The sequence below is a fragment of the Lithobates pipiens genome, unplaced genomic scaffold (genome assembly GCF_037356315.1).
Source record: "Lithobates pipiens isolate NorthernLeopardFrog02 unplaced genomic scaffold, aLitPip1_a1.2 Scaffold_10, whole genome shotgun sequence".
Lineage (NCBI taxonomy): Eukaryota > Metazoa > Chordata > Amphibia > Anura > Ranidae > Lithobates > Lithobates pipiens.
The window spans coordinates 15811302-15824567 of NW_027507686.1; the positions used below are offsets into that span (position 1 = coordinate 15811302).

At 47.1% G+C, this 13266-nt stretch overlaps 1 protein-coding gene across 3 annotated transcripts in view; it reads left to right on the forward strand.

Annotated features, from left to right (window-relative positions):
* The window catches only part of PHKB (phosphorylase kinase regulatory subunit beta), a 339917-nt gene that overhangs the window by 307332 nt on the left and 19319 nt on the right, over positions 1-13266 (forward strand). For 2 of the 3 annotated variants that reach the window (XM_077451651.1, XM_077451669.1), the window contains 2 exons: positions 2517-2607; positions 5563-5765. In XM_077451651.1, the coding sequence (XP_077307777.1) occupies positions 2517-2607; positions 5563-5765 (294 nt within the window). The remainder of the gene's footprint in view (positions 1-2516; positions 2608-5562; positions 5766-13266) is intronic. The other variant, XM_077451660.1, reaches the window with a different exon arrangement.

Below are 13266 nucleotides of genomic sequence, written 5' to 3' on the forward strand. Positions count from 1 at the left end.
TGCCCCCTTACATCGGGTTCGCCCCCATCGGAGTGCCCCCTTACATCGGGTTCGCCCCCATCGGAGTGCCCCCTTACATCGGGTTCGCCCCCATCGGAGTGCCCCCTTACATCGGGTTCGCCCCCATCGGAGTGCCCCCTTACATCGGGTTCGCCCCCATCGGAGTGCCCCCTTACATCGGGTTCGCCCCCATCGGAGTGCCCCCTTACATCGGGTTCGCCCCCATCGGAGTGCCCCCTTACATCGGGTTCGCCCCCATCGGAGTGCCCCCTTACATCGGGTTCGCCCCCATCGGAGTGCCCCCTTACATCGGGTTCGCCCCCATCGGAGTGCCCCCTTACATCGGGTTCGCCCCCATCGGAGTGCCCCCTTACATCGGGTTCGCCCCCATCGGAGTGCCCCCTTACATCGGGTTCGCCCCCATCGGAGTGCCCCCTTACATCGGGTTCGCCCCCATCGGAGTGCCCCCTTACATCGGGTTCGCCCCCATCGGAGTGCCCCCTTACATCGGGTTCGCCCCCATCGGCGTGCCCCCTTACATCGGGTTCGCCCCCACCGGCGTGCCCCCTTACATCGGGTTCGCCCCCACCGGCGTGCCCCCTTACATCGGGTTCGCCCCCACCGGCGTGCCCCCTTACATCGGGTTCGCCCCCACCGGCGTGCCCCCTTACATCGGGTTCGCCCCCACCGGCGTGCCCCCTTACATCGGGTTCGCCCCCACCGGCGTGCCCCCTTACATCGGGTTCGCCCCCACCGGCGTGCCCCCTTACATCGGGTTCGCCCCCACCGGCGTGCCCCCTTACATCGGGTTCGCCCCCACCGGCGTGCCCCCTTACATCGGGTTCGCCCCCACCGGCGTGCCCCCTTACATCGGGTTCGCCCCCACCGGCGTGCCCCCTTACATCGGGTTCGCCCCCACCGGCGTGCCCCCTTACATCGGGTTCGCCCCCACCGGCGTGCCCCCTTACATCGGGTTCGCCCCCACCGGCGTGCCCCCTTACATCGGGTTCGCCCCCACCGGCGTGCCCCCTTACATCGGGTTCGCCCCCACCGGCGTGCCCCCTTACATCGGGTTCGCCCCCACCGGCGTGCCCCCTTACATCGGGTTCGCCCCCACCGGCGTGCCCCCTTACATCAGAGTGCCCCCTTAGATAAGGAGAGCCCCCCTACATCAGGCGCCCCCAGAGAATATCCTTATAGATCAGTTGTGATCCATTATGTTTATTATTATTATTTTTTTTTCCCCTATTGGGAATATTCACGCTCTTTTAGTCACCTTTTCCAGTAACTACGGTCTGGGCGAGGAATTGCCTTTCCTTTTTGTAGAAATTTCTTCTCACTTCCTGTTGCATCTATAGGACAGAAAGTGAAGGGAAATCTCTCCCAAACGGGACACAAACACCAAAGAATAAACTGTCAAGGTAAACCCCTTCCCTACTTGATTTTGAAAATTGGGTTACACATACACTTTAATTCCTGAAAGAAATAGAAATGTGTTCATGACCTGCTGTAGCCTGTAGGTCCTCAGCAGAAGCATTCACCTCCATCTTCCCTCATTTACAGTGTCCACAAATTTGTGTTAATTGCCTTCTGTATTGTGTTGCTATGACTGATCATTTTAATATTGCAGTCCTCGTAGCAAGATTATTGTTGCCAGACGGCAGAAGGTCTGTAGGAGACTGGAATGGATTATTCTCTAATTCATGGTGTCACGTTGTGATGGTAAATGTTTTCATACAATATGGACTAGCTGACAGACGTTTAGGCTGTAAAGTGGAATCCCACCATGCAAAGGTCACGTGGCCGCCGGCTTTTTTTTTTTTTTGTGGTCTTTTTTTTTTTTTGTTTGCTTTTTTTAATCTTGTAAACTTTTTCCTAATGTAATTGCTTTAAATCCATTTTTTTAATGACTTAAATGACATTGACATGGCTGCCACAACACTGGCATTGGTGGCTAAAGTAGTTCGTGTAAGTCACCAGCTCACTGCTCATGGGGCTGTGGGAACCGAGCGATCGGTGGTGTTTGATCGCTCGGATCTCAGTGTTAGAGCTGACGGGGGGGGGGCAGATGCTGCATTTACCTAGGTAAGTATGATTTAAAAAAAATAAAATAAACATTCCCATGCTTCTCTTTTAAAGCACCTTACAACTAAAAACCAAAAATGTAATATATTGCAGCTTACCAATCAATAGATGTGGTGGCTGCATTCGTTTTCTTTTTTTTTAGGCTTTTCCCCCTCCTGTTTTCACCTGGTGATCTGGCCAATAACACATCTCCTTTTATTAGTCACATATTTGTCACATAATTTGTTCTTATGCTGTTGGTTCCACTTTATTAGTTGCTTTCACCCACACAGAAGAGGTGATGGTAAGTACAGCAAGTACAGAGTTGCTTGTGGTAAGTACAGTAAGTACAGAGTTGCTTGTGGTAAGTACAGCAGCTGATCGGAGAGACGAGTTGTTAAACGTGGACACATTGCACCTGGAGTGGCACTGCTTTTGTTTTCTGTTTCCAGGTCTGTTGTGCGTCTCGCTGCCAGTCTGTTAGGTAAAATAGTGGACAGCCTTGCCCCATCTATAACTAACGCTTTAGTTCAGGGTAAGCAGGTAAGTGGACAGCTCACCCTTTTTTTTATTTTTATTTTTTATTTTTTTTTATCTGTTTTCATCTCCTCCAGGGCGGTGCCCTATGGAGGTGTGGCCTGTAGTGGCCAGTCATATCTTATTACTATAGTGCGGAGGTTGAATTAAAATCAGATACCTCTTTGGTTGCTTCAGGCAACAACTGCCTTTTTGTTCTTTTGCAGATTTGAAGACATAATAGTTTTCTCAAACAATTTTCATAATAATTGGGAAAGAAAGAAGGTGAAAGGGCATCATGCAGATGTTTTATACGAACCTCTCAGATTTTGGCAACGTCTGGCCATACGCTTCCTTTAGATTTATCAGTAGCTTTTTTTTGTATGGTGGCCCACCAGCTTGAATGTGAATGGAATAAAGCCCCATTCACACTGTGGCGGTCCCTGTTTAATATCGGCATGGGATCTGTCCACTGATCGCCTGCTGATTGGAGCAGGGCGGGTGGATGACACATCCATGTCTGTTCAGTTTCTATAGAGCGGACAGATCCTGCTCTGCTCTGTGGGCATTCAGGAATAAACAAAAGCTACTGTTTCTTTACCCCCGACTGCCCACCGATCAGCCTAGAAGGAAGGGGGATGGATCCCCTTCCATTTTATTTTAGCAGATCGGATTGGAGGTAGGCGGGTGTAAATGGACTTGTATCACCTGTCCATAGGGTTGAATGGGGGGGTGGAAAAGGGACAGGCGGACCTGATTGGACCCTTTACGTGAAAGTTTTATATAGGTAAGCCTAAGGCCCCTTTCACATGAAGGGTTCGATCAGGTCCACCTGTAAATTTTTCAACCCACCATTCACCCCTATGGACTGGTGGACAAAAACGGACTTGTGTCCATTTATACCCGCCTACCTCCAATTGGATCTGGTTCGCGAATATAAGATTGAATGGGATCCGTCTCCTACTGTCTAGGCTGATAGGAAGGCAATCAGGTGTAAACAAAGGAGTCTGTGTTACTCCTGGCCTCCCACAGAAACAGAACAGAGCAAAGAGGATGCCCCGTCATCTAGGGGGATCGGATCGGTGGGCAGTCAGCTGTAAACAGGACAGTGGCGTTCGTTTACACCTGTCAGCCCATAGAGCATGGGATCTGCTATCTAATATATACTGTATTATAGTATTTGCTGAGAAGGCACTCTGGCATTGTGCTAGAACTAGTACATGTCAGGACCTAGATCACTTGCTAATAGCACTGTGGCTTTCTCAGTGGAGGTTTGTAATTCCAGTGTCCACCAGTGTGCGTCGCCCAGCAGCCAGCAGATCCCAGTAATCAGTATCCACCTGATGCTGGCTGCTGGGAGGGTATTTATGTCGGGATAATCAGTATGCAAGTCCCTGGCTAGCAGGCAACACACTCAAGCAAGCAGCACTAATAGGGGAGGACATAAATACCCTCCCAGCAGCTAGCATCAGGTGGATACTGATTACTGGGATCTTCTGGCTGCTAGGCAATGAACACTGGAATTACAAACCTTCTTCCAGAGAACCACCGTGCCATTAGCAAGTGATCTAGGTCCCGACATGTACTAGTTCTAGCACAGTGCCAAAGCGCCTTCTCAGCAAATACTATAATACAGTATATACAATAAATATAAATGAGGAACACAGATCACAGGGTAATACTGGAGTTGCAAAGAATGCGGAGATCCGGAACAAGGGAAGCAGGTACAAGGCAGTAAGTCACAGGGTAAAGGCACAAGGCAGGATCAGAAGTAAGGCTCAGGAAATTCAGAAAGCAAGTCTCTGGCTAACAGACAAAACACTGAAGCAAGAGGCACTAATAGGGGAGGACTTAAATACCCTCCCAGCAGCCAGCATCAGGTGGAAGCTGATTACTGGTATCTGCTGGGAGACACCTGTTGGTGGACCCTGGAATTACAACCCTCCACCCAGGGAACCACAGTGCCACCTGCAGGTGACCTTTCTTGGTCCTGAATTCTACTAGTTCTAGGACCATGTAGGAATTTCGAGCAAAAATTTTACAGTTTTACCCTGTGATATGAGCCCATAGAGTTGCAGCTGCATAAACTGCATGTGTACACGGACTTGTCATCTGCCCGCTGTGTTCTATGGCCAGCTGGGAGTAAACAAACTCTGCTGTCTGTTTACACCCAACTGTCCTCCAATCCGCCTAGAAAGAAGGGGATGGATCCCCTTTTGTTTTATTTTAGTGGATCAGATTGGAGGTAGCCGGTGTCAATGGACACAAGTCCATTTACACCCCGCCCGTCGTCTGGAACTTCCACCTCTCCAGTCAAGAGTGATCTGATATCAACCCGAATGCTGTTTATATAATGTCTGTGGGTTTCTAAAAGCACAATAACCAGTTAGATTGCCAGTCTTCCAGTGTAGATTAGAAGTTAAATGGAAAGACTGGTTACCAGGGACAACACGCGGTTCGTTTTTTAGAAGCTGACTGCAGAATTATTTGCCTCCAGATTTTAGTCTTTGTCTGACGGTGTTTACAAAGCTAAGCAATTTCCGAGACTGCAAATTCTGTACAGTTCTAATTCGGGCTGCACAATAGCGGTCTCCACACACAGTAGTTGTTAGGGGACTCTCAGGTAGAACTGTATTGACATTGTGACTTCTCAGACAAGTAATTGGCTCTATCTTTTCGTAGTTCAGCTAACAAACTAATCCATTATTTTGCCTTTGCTGGAAATGCGCTGTGTGAAGCACTTGGCTTCTAACAAGGGTGTTCATGTGACTATATGATTACTTGCAGCTGTTATGCAAAGAAGAAATATTTCAGACTCAGACTAAACTATTCCTGAATAAAAGTGGTAGACTGTTTTGCTTGCTGTAGTGAATAGCGTTTTGCATGTGCCCCTTGCCTAGAGCCAGATGTGCACAATTCTGTAGGGTTTGTAGGCTCAGGACTCATTTACCAGAGCCCTTGATGGATGTGTTGTTTTCCCAGGTAACTCTAGGGGTCTTCGGTCATGAGGAAGCTGTCATCTCCAACCCGCTGTCCCCCGGGGTGATAAAAGACATTATTTACAGCAAGTGCAACCCCTACGATGAGCGGGAGGCCGTCCTGCAGCAAGAACTGGTCATCCATATTGGCTGGATTATCTCCAACACTCCAGAGCTATTCAGCGGCATGTTGAAGATCCGTGTCGGGTCAGTCATTTTTACCTGTTAATGAGCTCAGTATTTGTCTTTTGTATCACGCGTTTTGCCATTTACTTTTATTTATTGTACATCATGTTTGGGTGGGAGACCACGCTGCCCTGGTGCCTCTGGATGCTGCCTACTGGCAGATTACTGTGTGAAGAGTATAAAGGGAATTGCTTCCAATGGGTTATATCCAAATTGTAGGTGATAGACTCCGTTGGGGTCTAGGGCTGCTACCTTTCTGATAACGACAAAGGGGGCGTTACTGCAGGAAACACTTGGGTTACATAGTTGGTAAGGTTGAATAAAGACAACAGTCCATTCAGTTCAACCTATGTTGGTATGTGTGCGTGTAGAAAATCATTTCCCATATCCCTGTACATTGTTTTCACCAAGATGCACGTCCAAGAGTCTTTTAAAACTATCCATACTTTCTGCCGACACCAACGATTGTGGAAGAGAGTTCCACATCCTTACTGCCGCCCGGGTGATTGGAGAGGAGCGCTTGATGTCCAAAAAAGTTTTGTTTTTTTCTTTTAATAGTTTATTGAAGATAAAGCTTTACAAGTAGAGCCAACACGTTTTGGGGGAATTGCATCCCCATTCTTCAGGGCTGTATTTCTTGGAGAATGGTTAGACTCTGAGAGGGTTAACCACTTCAATACAGGGCACTTAAAGGGGTTGTAAAGTAAAAAATTTTATTTTTTTAAAATAACAAACATGTCATACTTACCTCCACTGTGCAGCTCGTTTTGCACAGAGTGGCCCCGAACCTGCTCTTCTGGGGTCCCTCGGCGGCTGTCTCTGCTTCCTCCCGCAGGTGCTTCTCACGTTAATGCGAGCTCCCTCGCATTGTTGAGAAGCACTGCGGGCACGCTCCCGTGATACAGCCGGCAGCTATAGCCGCTCGCTGTATCACAAGGCCCCGCCCCCTGGCGCGCTGCGTCATTGGATGTGATTGACAGCAGCGCGAGCCAATGGCTGCGCTGCTTTCAATCCATCCACTCCAGCCAATCAGCGGCCAGGCTGAGCGGCGAAGAGGAAGGCGGGGGCGAGCGCGGGATTTTCGAGGGGTCAGGTAAGTAAAACGGGGGGACTGGGGGCGCCGGCAGTGTGAGATGTTTTTTCACCTTAATGCATAGAATGCATTAAGGTGAAAAAACATTTACCTTTACAACCCCTTTAAACACCTTCCTGCCCAGACCAATTTTGAGCTTTCAGCGATGTCGCATTTGAATGACAATTGCGCGGTCATGCTACACTGTACCCAAATGAAATTTTTATCATTTTTTTCCCACAAATAGAGCTTTCTTTTGGTGGTATTTGATCACCTCTACGGTTTTTATTTTTTGCGCTACAAATAAAAAAATACTGAAAATTTTGGAAAAAAAAATGTTTTTTTTTTGTTTCAGTTTCAAAACTTTGTAAATAAGTACGTTTTCTCCTTCACTGATGGGCACTGATGGGGCTACACTGATGGGCACTGATAAGGCGGCACTGATGGGCACCAATGAAGTGGCACTGATAGGCGGCACTGATAGGCGGCACTGATAGGCGGCACTGATAGGCGGCACTGATAGGCGGCACTGATAGGCGGCACTGATAGGCGGCACTGATAGGCGGCACTGATAGGCGGCACTGATAGGCGGCACGGATGGGCGACACGGACGGACACTGATAGGTGGCACAAATTGGCACTGATAGCTGGCACGGATGGGTGGCACAGATGGGCGGCATGGATAGGCGGCACAGATGGGCATGGATAGGCGGCACAGATGGGCATGGATAGGCATGGATAGGCGGCACAGGTGGGCACTGATAGGCGGCACAGGTGGGCACTGATAGGCGGCACAGGTGGGCACTGATAGGCGGCACAGGTGGGCACTGATAGGCGGCACAGGTGGGCACTGATAGGCGGCACAGGTGGGCACTGATAGGCGGCACAGGTGGGCACTGATAGGCGGCACAGGTGGGCACTCATAGGCGGCACAGGTGGGCACTCATAGGCGGCATTGGTGTTATACTATAGTAATGGATGCCAATTGGTGCCAAACAATAATGCATGCCAATCAGTGATGCCCATTGTGGGCACTGATTGGAATCCATTATGGGCACTGATTGGCACCCATTGTGCTGACTGGCATCCCTGGTGGTCTAGGGAGGATTACCTTTTCCCTGGTGGTCTGGTGGCGTCCCTGGTGGTCCAGTGTGGGCATCCTCGGGGGGGCTGTGCTGATAATCGATCAGCACAGACCCCCCCTGTCAGAGGAGCAGCCGATCGGCTCTCCTCTACTCGCGTCTGACGGACGCGAGTGAAGGAAAGCCGATCACCGGCTCTTCCCATTTACACTGTGATCAGCCATGATTGGACACAGCTGATCACGTGGTAAAGAGTCTCCGTCGGAGACTCTTTACCGAGATCGTAGTTGCCGGGTGTCAGACTGACACCCCGCAACAACGATCGCCGCGATGCGCGCCCCCGGGGGCGCGCAGCGGCTCATAATCCTGATCACGTCATATGACGTCCGGTCAGGATTATGAAACCACTTTGCCGCCGTCAATTGCCTATAGGGCGGGCGGCAAGTGGTTAAATATATTCAATTAGCTGCTCTACAGTATGCCGGGGTTGTGAAGCAGAAACAGCCCATTGTACATCATGGGACACAGCGCAGGCTGTAATCATGACCATCTGAGTTATGCTGCTCCTATAGGTGAATGGACACTGGCAGACCAATCAGGTAGGAAGTCCTCCTCTGCATTACCCCTCCCACACAGGAAGTACCTTGTTTTTTTCACCAGTGTCTTGAAAATGATGGGCACTAAAGTTCAGCTCTCTGCATGGGTTTCTGGTGGTCTCAAAATTATTCCAGTAGGGATCAAGTGATTGGTTTGACCCCTTCTTATAGCCAGGACGCTGAAATGAATGGTACCCGGGCCCTGTGAAGATGTGATGAACATTGGTCGGGAATTGTCTGTAATGCAACTTTTTGGCGCTGGACCCTGCGTAATGGAACCCTGCAAAGTTCAAGCACTAACCAAGGTGTTTTTCATCAGGGTACTTTACAGGTCCAGGGCAATGGACCCCTTAGCAAGGGGGACCCGGGTCCCTCGGTGTCAGAGCCCACCATGATGGATGAAGATTGATAAGTGATTTTATTTTTCTTCTGTTTCTCTCCTCTCAATGGCATTGCTTTGGGACATCCCAGATGGTCATGATGATTATAACCTGCTCTGTGTCCCATGATGTAATGTATGAAAAAGAAAATTGGACTGTTGTAATTAATTGTAAAATCCATTTCTTGAAGTACTTCTCGAGACACAGGTCCCTCCCCACATTCTGGTAGTTCATTGCTAGCTACAGAACTGAGGTACTTCCTGTGTGGGAGGGGTTATGTCTGATTGGTTATGTCTGATTGGTCTGCCAGTGTGGGATATGCACAGTGTCCCATGATGTACCTAAAGAAATGGATTGTACAGGTGAGTACAAAAAACATTTTTTTATCATCTTTAATTTATATACCATGCATACAGTTAGGTCCATATAGATTTGGACAAAGGCATAATTGTCATACTTTTGGCTCTGTATGCCACCAGAATAAAATTAAAATTAAACAATCCATATGATTTTAAAGTGCAGATTTTCAGCTTTAATTCAAGGTGTTGAACATGCATATCAAGTACAAATTTTAAGAACTGCAACCATTTTTATACACAGTTCCCTCATTTTCAGGGGCTCAAATGTCTTTGGGCAAATGAATATAATCCTAAATAAAATGTTAATTTTTAATATTTTGTTGAGAATCCTTTACTGGTAATGACTGCCTGAAGTCTGGAACCCATGGACATTACCAAAGACTGGGTTTCCTCCTTTCTGATGCTTTGCCAGGCTCTAACTGCAGCTGTCTTCAGTTGTTCTTTGTGGGTCTTTCTGTTTTTAGTTTTGCCTTCAACAAGTGAAATGCTCAATTGGGTTGGGAACAGGTGATTGACTCGGCCATTGCAGAATATTCCACTTCTTTTCCTTCAAAAGCTCCTGGGTTGCTTTTGTAGTGTCTTGAATCATTGTCCATCTGTTGTGTGATGCACCGTCCAATCAACTTTGCTGCATTTGGCTGAATCAGGGCTGACGGTATATCTCTAAACACTGCAGAATTCATCCGGGTGCTTCTGTCACATCATCTATAAACACCAATGACCCAGTGTCACTAGAAGCCATGCATGTCCATGCCATCACACTGCCTCCACCATGTTTTTCAGATGACTTTGTGTGCTTTGGATCATGAGCTGTTCCAAGCCTTCTCTGCACTTTTTTCTTCCAGTCTTTCTGGTACAGATTATTCTTAGTTTCATCCATCCAAAGAATGCTTTTCCAGAACTGGTCTGTTTTTTTTTTTTTTTTTTTTTTTAGATTTATTTGGCAAAGTCTAATCTGGCTTTTCTATTCTTCAGGCTTATGAATGGTTTGCACCTTGTGGTGAACCCTCTGCATTTGCTCTTGTGAAGTCTTCTCTTGATTGTAGACTTTGACAATGATATGCCCACCTCCTGGAGAGTGTCTTTCACTTGTCTGGATGTTGAGAATGGGTTTTTCTTTACCATTGAGAAGATCCTGAGGTCATCCACCACTGTTCTCTTCCATGGACCTCCAGGCCTTTTTATGTTGCTGAGCTCACCAGTGCGTTCTTCTTTCCTCAGAATGTACCAAACTGTTGATTTGGCCATTACTAATGTTGCTGCTATCTCTCCGATGGATTTGTTTTGTTATTGAATCCTTACAGTGGCCTGTTTAACTTGTATGGACAGCTCCTTTGAACGCATGATGTAGGTTCACAGCAATAGATTTCAAATGCAAATACCACACTTTAGAATCAACTCCATACCTTTTTACCTCCTTAATTGATGAAGAAATAACAAAGGAGTAGCTCACACTTGGCCATGAAACCGCTTTTGATTCAATTGTCCAATTACTTTTAGTCTCTTGAAAAAGGGGAGATGGCTATTCTTAAAAGCTCTAATTCCTAAACCCTTCCTCCGAAATGGATGTACATACCCTCAATTAAACCTGAGAGTGTGCACTTTTAGCCCATATCTATTATATAACGATACCTTGAATGTCTTTTCTTAAATACCCGAAGAAATAAAACTGTGCCTGTGTCCAAATATATATGGACCTAACTGTATTTAGCCCTTCTCCCAGAGTTCAGCTTTAAATTGAGTAGCATTGTGGTAAAATGAAGCTTATCTCATCATTAGAGATGTAAATTCCTTTCTTAATACTACTCTGCAGTGCATTATGGGAAGCCTACACTGGTGTGTTGCTGACATGCAAAAAGTAGGATTCCGGTGGGTTCCCGTGTGCTTTGGGTTTGTCACCCGGATTTATAATGATAATGATACTCGGGAAAACTCAAATGAACGTTCTGTGTATAGACACGGATTTGATTTACAGTTTCATTATTGATTTTAGCTCTGCCAGTCTGGCTGACATAGATCAAACGCTTGACAGAACCATTACGGAGCAAACTTCTGTTCCCGGGCTGTGTCACTCACAGGATGGAAAGGAAAGATGGAGAGATTCCCCTGCCTCCGGGTCTCATCACTCATAACTATTTCAAAGCTACATTTCCTATTGGGTGGTTAGTATATGTTGTGAAATTCATCTCCCTGGGCCTGTGTGTTGTCGGCAGCAAATAATTACATTCTAGTTCTGATCTCCTAGTGTGGGTTAGAAAGCAATTCCTAAATCAGTTTTGTTGATTGCCAGAGACATCAAAGCACCTTCCTTTTCCTTTACTTGTAGAAATATATGCTCATTTCCTTTCCTTTTTTTTTTTTTGAGAAGATGAGGGAAAGAGAACAGTAAGTGTAAGAGCTTACATAAATGTAGGGGGGAGCATGCTATCTGCACCTGAAGGTATTCCAGGACCTGTGTCACAGGTTGTCAATGGCCTATATGGATGTCCCGGCCTCCAGGTTCAACAACCAGCTGGACAGGTTTGTATGCAGCTTCATGGATCCTCTGCCAGAAATCGTGGAAGCTCTGGTGACTTTGTGGGTACAATAGTCTATGCTTTTCCTCCACTGTACTGTACTTCCTTGCCTACTTCGCTCTACAAGATTGAGATGGAGGACATTCTGGTGATTCTCATTGCTCCAGTTTGGCACAGGTAGATGTGATATGCTGACCTTGTATGACTTGCAGACAAACTGGTCCCTCCCAGACCATCCGGATCTACTGTCCAAGGACCAATTTGCCAGCTTCTCAATCCATGGCTTTAATGGCATTTTTGTTGATGCCAGTGGCAGCCAGTCCATAGAGGGTGCACGGGCGCCACCTACCCCCCCCCCCTTTATCCATGTGTCCGGCCCCATGATCTGCATATCAGGGCGCCGGACTATGGATTCCAGTGGGGGTGCGGAGTGGTTTTTTTTAAGCACCTGATTAGAGCCTGATGCTCTTATAGGCTTCAAAAAAAGGTTTGGCTTGGAGAGCAGAGCACTGCTTCCCGATTCCACCCAGATGTGTGATGATTGCAAATACATTTTTGCTGTTTTCACACTAAAGTTAATCCCCGCCAATCGGGAGGAAGGTGAGACCTGTTTTCTGAGTTTTTGATTCCTACTTGGCTCAAGGTGTTACATACTGTGTATGAACTTTTTAGTTTTCCTGAGCCATGTAGTTCCATAAGTATATAAACAACAATCCAGTTTGGAGTGTGGCAGGCTTGAGAAAGAAGCCTGGAAGGCTTTGAAATGCGTAGCCATGCCCATTTTACACTGTGAGACGCATGACGTCATCCTCCACGTTCTCCAGCACCCCGCAAAGTTCCTACCAAGCCTGCTGCATTTTACAAACTTGGGTGGGAGTGGTACAGGCTTCCTGTGCGTTGCCATTTGCCTTTTTTTTATTAAACAAACTTTTCTACTACACTTAGATGCTTCCTCTGGTGTTCTTTTTTATATTATAGAGATTTCTCCAGTCTCCTGAAGAGCTGCCACAGGTGTAGGAGATGGAACTGAGTTAACCCTCAGTGCACATTATGGCCGTTAATGGACTCTAGTTTACATCAATTAGGGTTTTTTGTTTTTAAGCACATAAAAAATTCCTGTACCATTACTATACCTTTTCTTATCATTAGATGTGGAAGGCTTACTTCACTTTGTGTGAGTCTATGGGCTTTTACCCTATGAGTTTTTCCATGAGAAGAATCCTCTCCTTTCTACAGTTGGGTCTGGACCAGTGTTGTGCTCTCCATCAAAGCTCAGAGACGGTTGGCCTCTCACTCTTTCATTAGGACCTTTGTGCCGGGGATTTGCCATGTGGTTCCCCCTGCTGATCCCCTGTGACAGTGGTATCTGAATCTTGTTCTCTCTGCAATAGAAGCTGCCATTTGAAACCATTACAGATGATTTCTCGACTCGATTATGCAAACTCCCTCTACAAAGGACTACCTAAATTCCAGGTTGCACGCCTACAATTCGTCCAAAACACGGTAGCATGACTAGT